Source organism: Clarias gariepinus, chromosome 8, assembly GCF_024256425.1.
Source record: "Clarias gariepinus isolate MV-2021 ecotype Netherlands chromosome 8, CGAR_prim_01v2, whole genome shotgun sequence".
NCBI classification, from domain to species: domain Eukaryota; kingdom Metazoa; phylum Chordata; class Actinopteri; order Siluriformes; family Clariidae; genus Clarias; species Clarias gariepinus.
In genome coordinates this window covers 26,419,552-26,437,306 of record NC_071107.1, presented here as the reverse complement: position 1 = coordinate 26,437,306, position 17,755 = coordinate 26,419,552, and the positions used below count along the sequence as shown (strand labels likewise).

At 33.4% G+C, this 17,755-nt stretch overlaps 1 protein-coding gene across 1 annotated transcript; it reads left to right on the top strand.

Annotated features, from left to right (window-relative positions):
• The first annotated feature begins 3,959 nt into the window (after positions 1 to 3,959).
• cfl1l (cofilin 1 (non-muscle), like) lies at positions 3,960 to 11,599 on the top strand. The gene is made up of 4 exons (XM_053501452.1): positions 3,960 to 4,097; positions 6,836 to 7,134; positions 9,405 to 9,481; positions 11,072 to 11,599. The coding sequence occupies exons 1-4, from the start codon at positions 4,095 to 4,097 to the stop codon at positions 11,179 to 11,181; spliced, it is 489 nt and encodes a 162-aa protein (XP_053357427.1). The 5' UTR covers positions 3,960 to 4,094; the 3' UTR covers positions 11,182 to 11,599.
• Positions 11,600 to 17,755: the final 6,156 nt, after the last annotated feature.

Below are 17,755 nucleotides of genomic sequence, written 5' to 3'. Positions count from 1 at the left end.
ACATTTAAAGAAAGTTTGTTTTAATTTATGTGAAAACATATTTTACTTTAACTGTGATAATTAACATCTGCCTATGTAAATGTTAAGTAAGTAACAATTAGCATTTTAAGCAGCAGAGGAGCTAATATTAAAACTGACTTTTCATTATGTATAATCAACATTAATAAGTCGAAGAACATTTTCATATCAACATTCACAGTGGGTGATTTGTTAGGATCCCTTCCCAAAATGCTTGCATTCTTGCATGAGCTTCCCAAAGTTGCTTTAGTAGATAAGCAAATGGGCAAAATCCTGCTGAGGCAGTACTAAAAACCCATTACACTTTAGGATACCTAAAAACAAGCAAGCAAACAAACAAACAGTTGTTTATGCACATATTTTGTTTACAAATTCGGCCAATAAATTTTTTCAGCTTTTTCCAGGATTATTATTATCATTATATTTTTTCATTCACTATTGTTCAGTACCTTATTCCTTTGAAAATTTGTGAATGAAAAAATAAACACAGGGAAATGCAGATGAATGTTTATTTAAGGAAAAGTCAAAACATTATAAAAAACAAACAAAAAAATGAACATGACAACTATGACTATGACTAATGCAAACCACAACCTCTTTTAATTAAATCACAAAAAATACAATTACAATATAAAAAATATACAAAATACAAAATTAATGTATAAAGTATTGAATTATATAAATAACTATCCGCAGTTAAATAGAAGTTATACAATATAACTTAACCAAAATATACAAATAAATATGAACAGTAAACCAACAAATAATTAGACAAATAAATTACTTAAAAAGGGGGAAATAAATAAATTAAATAGCAGAAAAAATCACAATGCTTCAGTGACTAACTTTAATGTCATGACAATAGCAGAGAAGATTTATGATTTTCTATAAGATTTTAAAGAGTTCAAAAGGTTTTGTTTTTACAGAGGAAAGGTGATGGTTTAGAAAATGTACATGTATGAATGTAGAACTGTGCCTTTAAAATATAGTATGATGATTTGTTACTGTGACAGAAAAAGATACATTGAATGAAACAATAACTAGGGCAAAAGACAACAAGGTTACATTAAAAGAAGATGGGGGAAACAAACAAAGCAAACAGTAAACTAACAGCAGAGACAACAGTGAACTAAACAGACGTAAGACCGGGCTGTGTTACAATCAGCTTAAAGTTCCCAGCGAAGTGCACTGCACAGGGTTTCATCAATGTCAAGTGCGATTCCAAAGCACATGGGGTGAAAATGCTCATTTCAAAGAGAACTGTGAACGGTGTAGACGGACATAATGTTAATATGACACAATACATTTAAATTTAATTGAATTTATAAATCCTTATTATGATATAGACTAGCAATCTGCAGGCTAAAACCCGCACAATAATTTCTTCGTTCATCCTACCGTGCATCAAATTAATCATATAATTTATTCACGACTTGTACACATTTAAACAGTATACGTTTTATAATCTATCGGTTTTTGTTTCAATAAATATTCAATATTTAATTGCTGCATTGTGTTTCGAATGGTGGAATTTTGTCCAGGGAAGTTCCCTTAACCGCCATTCCCTTTGGAAGTATGGAATGGAACGCAGACAAGACCTAAAACACCGCCTATAGGAGCAGGGGAGTACAGTTAAGACAACGTGGCTCTGGTGTATGTAGTGAAGTGCATGATGGGAATTAAAGTCCGGGACAAGTTTCATTATAAGAGCCTAAAAAACCCCCCAAAAAACAATATGGGACAAATACTGGAGGATCGAGTAAAACAAACAAACAAACAAACAACAACAACAACAACCAAAAAAAAAAAAAAAAAAAAGTAAAACACTTTAATTCAGTATTGAATATATTATATTATTTTCATATGTCTGGTTCCTAGCAAGAAACTTTGTCAAGGGTATTCTATAATTTTTTAAAATAATAAATAAAAAGCAGAATTATATTTGTCTCCTTTTTTTCTGATAAAAAAAAAATCAGTCATTTGATCCATGACTTAAAAACTGAATTGATCCAAACTGTGTGTTTTGTAATATGTTACACTCAAAATATTTTTTAGTAACTTCACTTTGTACATTCAAAATGTACTAATGTACATATTATTATTATTATTATTATTATTTTTACAAATCATTGAATTTAAAGTCTTAAATTGAACTTCTCATCTGTTTTTAATATAATAAATATATCTTTTTCTAAATATAAATTTATATATCCACAAATATTAAAATTAGATTGTACAGTATATATCTTGATAAGGGTCTGTTTTTATTCAAAGGTTTAGGTCTGTACTACAGGGGTAAATTAAAGTTTACTAATTATAAATCAATCTTCCCCAAGTATATGTATGAAACATAACACAGTGTGTTTCTTCAGCTTTTTCATCATGTATATATCAATGAGCCAGCCTCTTCTGCATGTCATTGGACAGTGGAAGGAAATTGGAGTACCCGGAGGAAACCCAGAAAGCACAGATGCTTACCTTTTTATCTCATTTCATAAAAAAATGTATTATTATGTACCTCATGTCAGTAAGAGGAAATTTTAATATAATAGTAAAGAGAGAGAGTTTATTTCAGCTTTTATTTACTTTATCAGATTTTCAGTGGGGCCAAATGTTTACAGCTTAGTAGTTAGCACTGTTGCCTTGCACTTCCGTGTTCAATTCCCACCTCTGGTGCATGGAGTTTGCATGTACTTCCAGGCTTGGTTGATTTCCTCCAAGTGCTCCAGTTTTCTTCCACAGTCCAAAGATATGAAAGTTATGCTAATTGGCATTCCCAAATTACCCGTAGTGTGTGTTTACCCTGTGATGGGTTGTCACACCGTCCTGGGTGTACCATGTCCCCTACAGTAAGTCTCCTGGGATAGGCAGGCCCCCTGTGACCCGGATCATAAGATAAAGCAGTTTAGATGACGATGATGAGGTACCATTGCCTTTTAATCACTGGGATTTGAGCCCACAAACTTTCAGTCAGTAGCCCAAGAGGTTTTCTATGTTACTTTATACATAAACATAGAATTGTTTACCTTTACTACGACTTGTCACTACTACCTTAAAAACTATTATTATTGACTGTAGTTAAATGTAGTAATTTTGTTCTATTTAGCAGTAAGTAACATAAGTCTAATCAATGACACATGTCTTATTTACAAAAAGCAACATTTATATCAAGAATGAATAAAAAAAAATTCCATGTGCTGATCAGTGCTTTTTCTTTCTCTACAATACATATTATTTGCTTTATGATATTTTTGACAGGAAATTGTTCTAAGCAACCAGGCCTTTCTTTTAGGCTTTTAACACTTAATGGAATATTTCTTGTATCTTAAGAAACACGTCCACCCAGAGATACATCATCAGGAACGCACATGCACACATTCTTTCAGACAAAGAAAACCAGTCCTAGCATGCTCACCTGAACACTCCACACCCTTGAGCATGAGCAAACAGCCTAACACAGCCCACATTATAAATAAGGCAATGTCTTATAATGCAATGTCATCCAATGTTATCAGACGGTTACATACATAGTAGTTATACAATAACACACTTTATATAGCTTTCAAAAACATACTCACCATCATAAGACTAATCATACGTATTTTGATCTTCCTTACTTCCTTGTTTGTCAATTTATTTCTGCTTCTCATGCCATATAAGGATCTGTCTGTATCTCTTGCTTAAAACCTACCTGCATTTAGCTTTCCATAAATGGGAATAGTTTTTTATGCCAGTGCTCCTTATTAGCACTCATTGGCTGTTGTATTAACTTAAAACTTTATCACTTTTCATAAACAGTCTTAATAAATAATTGATGGAAATAAAAATATATATTTAGGATAAATTAAGAAGATTGAATTAATTCTGAAAGTTCAGAAGTTTTCATTTGTCCCCAGGCTATCATACATTTGTAGGCATAGACACTTTAAGGAGTCTAAAGGAGGTGTGTTCATTCCTTCACTCCCTCGTTGAGCTCTTTGCTCTTTGCACTGTCCACCACTTTTCTGCAGTCCACCATTGTTTGCAGCAGTCACTTGTTTTTTCAGTCCATTCCGTAAAAAGGAGACGTATTAGACATGGTAAGTAGTATTGTTTTCTCTACATAAGTAGGTTTTAGAATGTTTTTTGAAAACAAAAAGAAAAAAAATTGCTCCCAGTGCAAAAAACAAAACAAAACTGAAATTATGAAGCCATAAAAGCAGTGGAAAGCTAAATATAAATTGTATATTTGCGATATTATGATATTATATATTCTTGTGATAAAATGTGCCGTGAAATTAACTGCATGTACATGGGTGAGTTAAGGTGTGACCGTCTGCTAGTTCTGACCTGCTCTCATTAAAAAGGAATGTGGAGCTAAAGACCTACCTACCACTTGATGTAAAAAAAAAAGAAAAAGAAAAAAGAAGTTACTGATTAAATTGTGTTCTTAAAAAAGTTATAATAAAAGAGGTGTTTTTTTCTTCTATTTTAATTTTTGATGTATGTAGAATTTTTTTTCGGTTGTACTTCCTTGTTTGGCTTCAACTTTAGTTAGATCGTTTTGTTGTCAATTGAAATTCTATAAAATATTATTGTAAACTCTTTTGTGTTTTTTTTTTTTTTTTACAAATATTTAATTTTATTTACATCTGTTTCATAAATAGATGAATAGATTACACAGACTGTTTTAAAGTACAAACCAAATTTGTACTATGTAAGTTTCTTCTTTAAACTAATAGCGGAATCTCTGTCAACTATACCAAAAAAAAAAAAAAAAAATGCTGAATTGTGATATTAGGAACAGGCAGTATGTTTTTAGGTTGGTTGTCAGATCAAGTTGTGACCATGTGGTGAAATGTGCAATGTACGCTGCTAAAGCCAAAAAAAGTTGTACACTAATATTCTGTTGGTTGGTTATGAAGTGCATTCACCGTGGCATTATTTCAACAACCTTACGCCATGTCACACTGCTTTTTCGGTTGTACTTCCTTGTTTCTTTTCAGCCCTAGTTTGATCATTTTGTTTTAATTTTGTTAACTTTGATAATTTAGTTTTTTTTTTTATAAAGATATTTTAATAAATTAACATCTTTTTTCCTACATAGTAGTTTTAATAAAGATTTAACAAATAGATTAAGCTGACTTTGTTAAAGATCAAACCAAACTAGTATTGTGAAAGTTTCCTATTTAAAATAATAGCTATGTTGCAACTTTCATCAGGTTGTTGAAATAATGTGGAATATGGAATAATTATGGAATGCATATGTATCATTATTTCAACAACCTGATGAAAGTCGCAACATTTATTTACATCAAGGGTAGTCAATTGTGTGTGAAATGACTCCTCATGCTTCCAGCACAAATTACGATCAACAAATAGCAGTGTTGTACAAGATGTGCAATGTGCCTATGCCACCAGGAGGATGTAATAGCCTGGTAATTTAGTTTAGGTAGTTAGCTGACATATTTTATTTCCACTAAGCCAAACCTGACCGAATGAAGCAACCACAAATTATAACACTGCCTCCAGAGGTGTGTACAGTGGGCACTATGCATTATGGGTTTATCATTCTTTATCGTTTATGTGCTTCTTAACCTGATGTGCCCATTGCTCTGGTCAATTTTAATCCTTATTTTATTTATTTATTTTTTTACTTTTTTTCCAGATATATCACACAATCAAGTGTTTTTTTTCCCTGGCCACACACAGCTATTTAGTTCCACTTCTGTGAGCTCTTCTTAAACTGTGCATGCGGAAATGTTCTTAATTTCAATATTTAACATATGTTGCTTTTGCTGCTTACTTATTTCAGATTATATTTTTGTACAAAGCTCACTTGTGTAGGTGCTCATGAACGCTCGGTCCTCAAGAGCCTCCTTTATTACATATCATTAATGTATAAGTGCAAAGCACAAATAGACATATCAATGAGTGAGTGGAAGACTGATTTAGGTTTTGTTTATTACATGCTACCGATACAACATTGCCATTAAACTCTGATTGCCCTAGTGCATGCCTCTCACAGGCCAGACTCTGTGATACTGTTGCTCTCAGTAGAACTTTAATAGATAACTTTCTATTTCTAAGATAAGCTAAATGTAAAAACAATTATGAAAATGTGCATTGTCCATCGAAGACTAGTGATGTAAAAAGCGATCAAACCAATATGTAGGTTTGGACAGCTTTCTTTACTGATAAATAAAAGAATTATTTTAAAAATTGCATCTTGTGTTTATCTGTTTATCTTTGTGTAATATTAAGTAATATACAATTATATTAAAATTTATATTATAATCTGAAACATTTGTTAAACCTTCCAAAAAAAAAAAAAAAACAGGAAGGGGCAAATACTTTTTCATGACACTTATCGTCTAGCAACACAGTCTGCAGCCCTGGTGATGTTACCAGTAATGGTGTAAAAATCACACCACTTAAACCTCTGGCTTTGGATTAACCTGCTCTTGGGAAAAGCACTCAGTAGAGGGCTGTGCGTTGTTTTTCTTTTAGCAACTATGCTAGCGTTTTTACTCAAAAACTAAGTGCACAGAGACACCAAAAACTCCAGTCTACTATGTAGATACGCCCAGACTTCTAATTTGAACAGATTAAGCCAAACTGTTGGATGAAAGCTAAATGCAAACTCACGCACACATTCCTAATTCCAAGCAGTAATTATCGGCTCTTAAGTATTTGTTTATTTAATTCCTAATGGCGACTTTTTTTTGGCAAGCAGTGCAGAAGATTAGATTACATTGTTGTCATTCATTAACTTGATTTCTCTTTCCCCTACATATTATAATCCATGATGCAATATGTCTCTTTTCTTTTTGTTCAGGCCTCTGGTGTGCTTATAAGTGATGAGGTGGTCCAAGTCTATAATAATATGAAAGTGCGCTCTCATGGTACTGATGAAAAGGAACGCTACAAACTATTGCTGATGTGCCTAAGTGAAGACCAAAAGAGCATTATTGTCGACCACAAATCCTCACTGAAGGTCAAAGATGTCGAGGGTGTACAAAATGTCTTCCAAAAGGTTGTCAGTATGCTCCCGCCGAAAGACTGTTGCTATGGCCTGTATGACTGCAACTATGAGACTAAGGAAAGTCAAAAGGAGGACCTGATCTTCATCTATTGGTACATAATTACAACCTTTAAACACCCAAAATACACACACACACACACACACACACACACACACACACACACACACACACGTTTTCCATTGACTCTACACTGCACAAGATATTAACTACATCCTCTGCATTTGATTAGTCATAATAGTCAATCATGCACTTTTTTAAAAAACCACATGGTACTTGGAGTACAGTTGCACACTCTTTAGCCCTAGCCACTAAAATCACCAGTTCTAAAACAGTTTTGGCACCAAGTGGAGAGACATATCAACAAAGATTGTATTAGTATTAGTTACCACTGCTGGAGAGTAATTAAGTGAAAGAGATACAGTAGACGTACTGATCAGCCACAGCATTAAAACCATTGGCAAGTGACATGAATAATGTTCATTATCTCAGTACACTGTTCATCCATCAAGCAGTGAAATATTAGGCAGCAAGTGGACATTCAGTTCTTGATGTTTTTGTGTTGGAGCAGGAAAAATGGTCCAGATAAGATCAAGTGACTTTAACATGAGCAAAAATTGTAAAGGCTAGATGAGTGGGCCGGAGCATCTTCAAAACTGCAGGTCTTGTGGAATGTTTCCAGTATGCAGTGGTTAGCATGTAGCAAAAGTGGTCAGGGTCATGGAAGCCCAGGGCTTATTGATGGGGATGGGAAGCAAAGGCTAACCAATCTAATCCTACAAAAGGACTAATGTTCCACAAATTCCTGAAAACATTAATGTTACTTATGAAGTGTCAGAACACACAATGCCTTCCAGTTTGCTTAATTGACTTGTATGTTTGCATTATGTGTATACGGTACATCACTTACCTCAGTAAGAGATAAATCTATGATGCACTATGGGAAAAAAGCAGGCCAATAGAGGCAATGTGATGCTCTGGGCAACATTCCACAAGGAAAACCTTGGGTCCTGATGTTTATGTGGATTTGTCTTTTAACAAGTAAGAGCCTTTCTGTCAATGGTATTATCAATGGCAATGGCCACTTTCAGAAAGATAAGATAAAAATTGTTCAGGAATGGATTGAGGAAGAATATAAATTCCCCAGATCTCAATCCAATTAAGCATATGGGGAATGTGCTGGAGAATCAAATCTGATCCTTGGAGAAGGTCAGAGATATTTTGCCAGAAGAAAGGGGCCAGAATATTAAGCAGATGGTTTTGATGTAGTCGATAGTTGGTGTAGATAGATTGAGCAGTTTATTTACATTTATTTAGACAACATAAAAAATATACATTACCAGTCAATACAATCTAGAACAATACTGGATGTTTTTTTCAAAACTGTGAAATAACACATATGGCATTAGATAAGATACGAAGGTCAGCTCTTCAGAACTGTATTCTCGCAAGAACAGTATTATCAAGTGCATTTGCAAAACCCATCAATCACCATGATGAAACTGGCTCTCATGTAGACCATCCCAGGAAAGCAAGAGCAAAACTTACCTCTGCTGCAGAGAAGAAGTTCATTTAGAGTTACGAACCTCAAAAATCACTAATTAGCAGCACATTATATTAAAGCCATTATAAAGGCTTTACAGAGCACAAGTAGCAGACCCATCTGAAAATCAACTGTTCAAAGGAGAAAATAAAATAGCATATTGTGGATGCCTTCAGCATTGCTTTACAGTGTAGACAAAAATAAAAATCAGGAAAGACCATGAAGTGAGAAGGTATGTCCAAACATTTGACTGGTAGTTTCTGATTGATTTACTATGGAAATGTTAATTGTATTTAAGTCTAATTTAAAAAGCACAGTGATTATAGTCTTGAGTTTACAAAAGCTTTTCTTCAATTTCATTTATTAAATGTATTTAATGTTTAGACTTAGAAGACTGTGTCATTATTGACTCAGCTTTTTGCTAATTTAAAAACAAGGTTATGGTGCTCAGTGTCTCAGACCACTTTGGTCATTCTTCTCTGATCCCTCCCATCAACACGATGTTTTACCTGCTGACACAGACATTGTTTGGTTAGGTTGTATGTTTTTTGTTTTTGTTTTTTTTACACCATTCTGTATAAACTCCAAAGACTGTTCTTTGTCAAATTCCCAGGGTAGTTTCTGAAATACATGTATTAAACAACCATGGCTTAAATCACTAAGATTTAATGCATTTTTTGGTGGCATGTGATTGGACTATTTGAATAACTATGTAAAATGTGCAAATGTGTTCTTACAAATGTGAATGATAAATGTATTAATTGCATACATCTTTATAAGATCTGATGAACTTACACATTTCCATTATATTTTTTGTCCAGGGCTCCTGAAGATGCACCCCTGAAAAAGAAAATGGTCAGCGCAAGCTCAAAAGTATCCTTGAAGAGCAAATTCACTGGTTAGTATTTGTGTTTTCTTTTTTTATATATATACAGTATATATATTAAATATATATCTTTAAATAGTAGATTTTTTTAAATACAAAACCATCTAGGTTTAAAGCTCAGAAGTAATTGAACAAACATAATAATAATACATAATAATTAATTCCATTAATAGATATATTAGATATAAAGAAACATTTAAATTAATCATTATATTTACATGATGTTTGTGTTGGTCTGACTAAAACCAGAAACAAATGTAAATGTTAGTCTGAGTGGAATCGTACTAAATCAAACTTCTTAAAGTGAGACTAGCACACCCAGATAATGTGGTTGGGAGTCAAGCTAATCCTTGCGCATATGACTAGGTCGGAGCAGAAAAAACTGTTAACAATAAGGTGGTGTCATCTGCCTTGAGATAACATCATAAACACAAGGGATGTACAGAGGTGAACAAAGTTGCCCATGTTTTCACATGCTACCAGTTTGATGCTAGCTAACTTGGTGTGTAATATAAAATAAATGTTGCCACCTATCGGCGTGACATACTTTGATCACTAAATAGATTGCCATAATGTGCTAGTATAATGGAACAAGGACAGTAGTCCAATTAAGTGGCCTAGTTGAGCTATAACCATAACTCAATTTAACTGTGCATGTAACTGTACTGAATGACTTGAATCTTGAGGTAAAACCTCTTTATTGACATTGATTGAGCCTAACGCCTTCAGATAATTCTTACCTTGGCTAGATGCTGGGAAGTTGTTTTTCATCAAGTACAGTATTTTGTAATATTAAAGTATTTTTGTTTTAAGGCCCAGTCAACTTCTGACCCACTGGAATTGTTATATAATAAATTATAAGTGAAATAATTAGGAATGTAATGGTATCAAAACTTCACGGTACAGTAATACCTCGGTATGAATGGCACGGTACGGTATTTATTAAATAATTTACAGGAAAAACAAAACTAAGAGACTCGAAAAGAGTGCCAGCAGTGTTTATTAAACAGTATACATGAACACTGAACATATCAATGGCATACAAATTAGCCATCTATCTGTAAACTTTGAAATAGGAACTTCCATTTTTTTATTTTAATAACAAAAAATTATTTAACCATTTAAAAAAACTAAAGTTTCGTATTAGTATTCTTCAAAACAGAAAAAATTAAAATAGCAGCCTACTTATTGCAGCTGGCCCATGTGCTGAATGAGTATTTGAGAACATTCACCTCATTCACTCACTTATTCTGACAGGATTTTTTTTCCCTCTCTCGTTTCTTTTTAAAGAGAAACCGAAATGATTCGATAAAACGACATGTCTTCTAAGAAAAGTTTGCTTAGGCGAATGGTGCGAACGGGAGGTGGCGGGACCTACAATTTCCAATTCCATTCTCCTGAGCAAAATTTTCTCAGAAGATCTGTCGCTTTATCGAGTCATGCGACCACAGTATTATGGAAATTTTTTTACATTTCAGTACGAGGGTATTTACAATACTGTTACATCCCTAGAAATAATCTATCTGTAAACAATTATTAAAAAAATTACTTGTGTTGTGCATAAAGCAGATGTCTTTTATATTTGAACTTTATGTTTTGCAGGAGTGAAATTCGAATGGCAGTTAAATGATGTTGCAGACAAGGAAATGTGTACTCTCGTGGACAAACTGGGTGCTGGAAAAGTTAAGTCTATAGAGGGAATAAAAGTTTAAAGCTTCAGGCACCAAATCTCCTTAAAATCTAAGTTGGATCATCTTTTTGTACTGTAGATCAAATGATTTGGGTAATATAAATAAGTGGTTAACACTTTTCAAAAAGATGGTCTAATTTTTGCACAATGTATGTGTTACATCAATCAGAAGACTTTTCTTATAGAGAAAAGAATCTTTAAAAATTACTGACTTTACACAATAGAAATGGAAAGTTAGAATTTAGTTTTTGAACATTATACAGCAAATATAAAAATATACAAAATAAACAGTTTTTGCAATCCCAGAATGTTTTTTTTTTCATTAATAAATGTAATGGACATTATTAAATTCAATTAAATAAGAAAAATACACATGTTATTTAGGGGGTCCAACCACAAATTGCTTGTAAACTTGGAATTGTTAGGATTTTTTTTAACTACTTTTTTTTTTTTTCAATTTGTGAACAATGAAATTAATTTAAAATAAAGCCATATTTAGACTTGACATATTTTTTTCATTTCATGTCAATTCATAAAATGTGAATTTAGGTTCAAATAAATCTGTTTTGGGGAACTGTAATAGAGACCAAATAGATTGATACTGTATAAATTAAAAATTTTGGAGTGTCTTTTTTGTGTGCTGTATCTTGGTGCAAAGCAAGGTTAACAAAGAATTTTCAGCACAAAACATAATCCAGGGCCTGTATTTACTAAGTGTATCACAGAAGGAAATATCTCCTGAGTGGCCAAAAATTTTCAGAGTGATGCAATTTTAGGAGTATGAATAAGAGCAATTCATAGACATTATTAAAATAGGAAATCATTCCTGCCCCCACCAAAATGTAGGAAAGCTCTGAAGGTGTCCTAATTGGTTAGGAGTTGTGAGGAAATTGTGGTTAGGCAGAGATGAGGGAGGAGAGAGACATTTTGGTAACAGTGAATGACACCGAGTTTATTAAAATATCCTTTTAGGCAACCCAAAAAAAAAAATACTTTTTGTGACAGAGCTTGTGCAGTATGTTTATCAATGAGCATTTAGTATGCTGTTGAACTTAATAATATTTTATAGATGCACTAGTTAATTATTAAAAAAAAGCCTCGTTATGTGACTTACGGTATTAGAATCCAACTGACCCAACGACACCTTAAACACTTTTTCTAATATTTTTTTTTATTTACTGTAAACTAACCTAAAACACAGCATTTTAAAATGGCAGCTTATATTTCAGTGATTCATTTTAAAATACAATATACAGCACAATATACAGTACTGTGCTAAAGTTTAAGGCACCCAGTGTTCTTTTTTTTTACTTTGTCATAGATTTTTTTTATTTTATGACTTTATTATTGAGTCAGTGCAAAACATTTCTGATTTTCACACATCAGTATTCCACCACAAAATTTAAAGTTTGATATTAAAAGTTTTTTAAATATTTGTATGCAAGAAAAGAAAGCAGCATATTATATAAGTGAACACTTTTTAGACACAAAACAAAACAGACGCTGCATGCAAAAAGGAGCAGGTACAATAATAGTGGTTCTGCAGGAGGCTCAATAAAATTTATTAGCTAATTTCCTTTTAAACTACATGATTTATTTGCATAGTACTGTACATCTTTGATTGAATAAAACCCCAAGGATTAAATGCACAGGCTCATATCAATATAGGGTCAAAATTATATACACAGTGTCAAAAATATTAAATATAGCATACCAAATATTTGGTTAAATGAACAAATGTAGAACCTACTGTAGTAGTTTGTTCATAAAAAAAAATGCATAGAAGAGAAAATTGTGAAAGGCAAAGGTGCTCAGCCTTAAGAAGATTGCCAAGCAAAGCCAATTCAAGAACTTGGGAAAGCTTCACAAGGAATGGAGTGAGGCTGGAGTCAAGACCGAACATGCACACCATTCTCAGGAAATCAGCTAAACTGTTGCATTGCTAGTATCAAACCACTTCTGTACCCGAGACGATCTCAGATGCATTTCACCTCGGCTTAGGAGAAACAAAATTGTAATTTTTTGTGATGTACAGTAGTTTCTGTTTTTGAATGATTTGCCATGGGTTTCTTGCTTGTATCTGCATTTTAATCATACTGCTTTATCACCATTTATATTTAAAGTTTTGCGCTTTTTTAAAATTTTATTTTATTGCTGTTTTAATTTTTCTCTCCTGCTGGTTTTCTGATTTTTTCGAATAATTTCTCTGTCTAAATACAGCAACTGGAATCCATCCATGCCAAATCTATGTGGAAATATATATACAAAGCCCTAACTAAGGTACATTAAATGCTTGCCTTGGCAAACATTTAGCTTGTTCAGGATGTTTATTCATGTTAGATGATTTCTGCTAGATGTCCAGAATGTGCTCTGAAAGCAATGTGGGCTTTATAGATAATTAAACTACTTTTGATGGAAAGCGGGCCTGTTAGGGTGGAACGGTATCCATCCCACTCAGCTCTCATTTCTTGCAGTATACCACAAATTCACAGAACAGTCCTACTGTAGTTAATCTGTGACTATCTGGAGCCCAGTCCAGGGAGTAGACAAACAGGCTAAACCTGTTTGTTACCTGCACAGGTTACTCACTCAGGTTTCACCACATCAAGACTGTGTCTGTTTCCTTTTTTAAACCAAAAATGTAGAAAGACTCTGAAATAGTTTGTTATCTAACCAGTATAAAATTAGACCACACCGAATGTACAGCCATCATTTCTGACCTGAAGGTGGGACTGTTAAATATTAGATTCCCTACATCTAATGCTCTTACTGCCAATGAGAGCATTGATCAGGAGTTATACTGAGTTTAACAGAAATGTGGATTAAATGGAATTAGAATGTGACAAAAAATAAAGCTAGTCCGCCTGGATACAGTTACATAAATCAGTCATGTCTGGTAACAGAAAGCACTGCTTAAAACCTGGGCAGGAAGACAGAAGTACAGTACTAGTACTAAGACCACATGCAGCTAGAAGGAAGCTTTCGGAACACATACTATAGAAGCTCTGGATGGCCTTTCTCTTACATGATATGCAGCTGTGTATTACCTTGGTATGAATATTATCAAAAATCTTTTTCCTCTTGTCATCTAAGGATGCCTTGCCACCATTGCCCCCAGATTATTCATCAGACAGACTGACTGATAGTTATAATTAGTTATTTTCCTCACATTGTCTAATTTATGTTCATAATTTTTAGTTCTACAGTATGACTAGTGCTTTTTACAAATAAAATAAAATTGAATTGAATTAAACTGAAAAAGACCTCTGATCGGCTCTAAAGTTCATGAACTGTAATTATTGTATATTACACATTATTTTTGTGCAATATTACAATTTGTTTTTTGATCTCAATTATTTAAGTGTAACAAACAGGAAGTGGACAAATTTTCATGGCACCATTTTATTTAATTAATTTTTTTTAGGTTTTCAAAGTTCAGCATGGTGGTGTATTGATTAGCACTGTCGCCTTGTACCTCCAGCGTTCATGTTCGATTCCCGGCCAGGGTTGATTCCCGTCTCTGTGTGCATGGAGTTTGCATGTTCTTGTGCCCTAGGTCTTCTGGGATAGGAGTACAGGATAAAGCGGTATAGACGATAAGTGAGAGTGCGTGAGTGAGGTTTTCAAATGAATGTGCTGTATTATGACCAAGAGCAAAATGATGAGGCCAAAATAAAAGCATTTTTATAATGTGTTTAAAATTCCTTATAGCAGTAAATACTTTTCCACCATCTAAGTAATTTTAATGTCTGTGTTTTTGTGCAAAGAAAATCTTGAATGGACTAGAAACACATTCATTGCTGTATTTAATCAAGGCAGCCTACAGGGGGTGTCGCATGAACCCCACACTGTGCCGTTCATGCACTGTTTATTTTAACAAAGGCTTGGTACATGCTCCCAGAAGATAAATATAGTTTTTGTTTTCTGTGTGATTCATAATATGACATGTATCTGTCCATTTCATGTAAACTATATTATACATCATTATACAAGGATGTCTTCACAAGTATCAACCCAGATAAGTAAGGTAAGCCAATGCTCGATAAACGTGTATTTATAATTCCCAATAACAGTAAAAGATTTTGCACCACAGAAGAAATTTGCTATAAAGATTTCATGTAATGCTAAGCATACACAGACACACACCTCCTCGAGCACTTACAAGTAAACTTACTATCAAGATTGATAAAGTGGTGATAAATAAAAAGATTATAATGCTCTTTTCCCCAGAAAAAAAAATTGAGCTTGCCAGTAAACTTTTCTTGAAAGTTTGCAATTGCAATTCTCTAGTATTATTGTATGTTTTGTTTTTAATGGTAATATTTAAACTTTATTAATTTAATTCACAATTAATTTATTTTGGTTTAATTCTTTTATTTTTGTTTAATTCTTTTTGGCACAAATCTTTTTTTCATACACCTAGTAATGGTATTCTTTCCATTGTTCTGTCGTTTTCTTTCCGATATAATAGAAACCATTTGGATGGGACCATAGTTTTGGGTTAGTGAGAAATCTCAGTTCTTCAGAAACTACTGGCTATTGTGATCCATGCTAAAGGGAATGCTGCTGCTTTGTCTTACTTTTTCTTTAACTGCATTACCTTTCTTTCTTTTGGGGTTCTCCATGTGTTTTTGAGAGTATTAATTTAAACTCTGCCTGGCTCTTTCATGAATGTTTCAGACTTAACTTCTCTGGCACACTTCCGTTCTTTTTAAACTGTTTTTGGCAGTGCTTCCACTTTGCTCTGCCTTGCTTAAAACTGCTTTGTCCAACAAGGCTTGCTTACCATCAATTTGTTTATATGGACTTGACTTAATTTTGTTTTTGGTTTAATCGCTTTTTTGACTAGAATGAGTTTACTCATTAGGTTTAGATTTTTCTTTCAAAATTATAATATACTGTAGTAGTACTTACCTACTTTAGGAATGTTGAGAAATAGCTCTTACTCTTACTCCTAGAAGTAGGACCAAAACTGCATCACTCTGAGAAGAGTCATCATTCTGAGATGCTTAGTAAATACAGGCCCTGGGCTTGATCCACTGGAATAGAACAAATTGCTTTACAAGTAATAAAAGATTTACCAATATTTTTTGCTGAAGGCTTGCTAACACAAAATATCAACAAATAGATTTAAGAATAAAATCAACCATAGAACTTGGCAAATGGTCACCCTAGGATTGGAACAGGGTCATCTGAATCATACATGTGATATAATTTCTAAATTATGATGATTCAGTTACATGTATTTATCCGCACTCAGATCATGCTGCATTTACATGCTCACTTATATTCTTGACAACACTTCCACATGCTATATCAATCACATTTATTTCTCACACGCACACAGTGTAAAAGACACACTATTAACTAACCAATAATTTTCTCATTTACGGGCTAAGAAGTAAATTCTAGCTTCTTTCAGGGACTTATACATGTGTGTATGTGCACACAAATATAAGTGTTTTTTGCTTCTGTTTAGTTTCCTGCTGCTTCAATGTAACGATTTAAACGCTGCTTCCTCTGATCAGTGTAATAATGGATAGGATAGTACACATCAAAGAGGGCAGTTTAATGACTTTAAATCATGGTGTTTATGTCGTATGTATTTTGCACAAAATAGGGCAGTGACATGCTCCAGTCCCACCTGGTGATTATGTAGACTATAGTAGACTAATAATATTAAATGATAAGAAACAATATTGGTCAAAAGCACTACAGCTACATCTCAAAACATGTTTCTTGGCCATGAACAGGCCAATCAGTTCACTTGGGGGAGTTAGAGTAAAATGCTGTTATTTATTTATGTTTATAAACCTGAGTTTAAATTTCTGTGTTTTGTGCTCAGTTTTTTTTTTTTTTTTTTGCTCACTCAAACTCTCATTTAAGCACACTTAAATTGTATTTCTGCTCGCTCAAATTATATTTTAACTTTTTCTCTTGCACAATCCCTTGAGTTTTCTTTGCGTTGTGTGTGTGTGAAAATACTCTTGCTTTTAAACATTTAAACACTATTAAACATACTGTAGCTGTAAGTTCTACTGTTTTTTTTTATTTTTTACGATTTGATTTCACAAAAAGTTTAAGTGATTTCTGGTCACGGTCATTCAAATTTGTTTTTGATTACATTTCTGCTTTGAAGATGATGGTTCTTCCAGGTTTTAAGATGCGTTAACCAAATGTTAGTTGTTTCAGTAGGAGTTTCTGAAACAACTAAAATTTGGTTAGTTGTTTTCTTTGGTTGATTTGAAAGAAACAGCGTAAACTCTTCGCAATGGCCACAGGATATGCCTTCTGGCATTGTTGTTTAAGAAATTAGAAGCCACTCAGTGCATCAGTTAGGGTTAAAAAAAAAACTTGTTGCCAGTTGAAACATATTAACCACTGCAGTAATTTTCCAATGGAAGGCTCTTAACTATCTGCTTGGGTCAACCCAGGTGGTGACTTTTGGCTAGGCAGTCTACATTACTCAGTGCACAGACACAAATAATTCTTTCTTGTTTACAGACTGATTTTTGTGATCATCCCTGAATTTCTGTGTGGATTTTTGAGACTTCCTTGATGTCATTAGGTTCGCAAATTCACGAATGCTTTAACAG

Bases quoted from the DNA above. Each gene is read 5' to 3' on its own strand.
- cfl1l (XM_053501452.1), top strand. The intron at 7,135-9,404 runs GTACATAATTAC...TTTTTTGTCCAG, and splicing joins GACCTGATCTTCATCTATTG to GGCTCCTGAAGATGCACCCC. The intron at 9,482-11,071 runs GTTAGTATTTGT...TATGTTTTGCAG, and splicing joins CTTGAAGAGCAAATTCACTG to GAGTGAAATTCGAATGGCAG.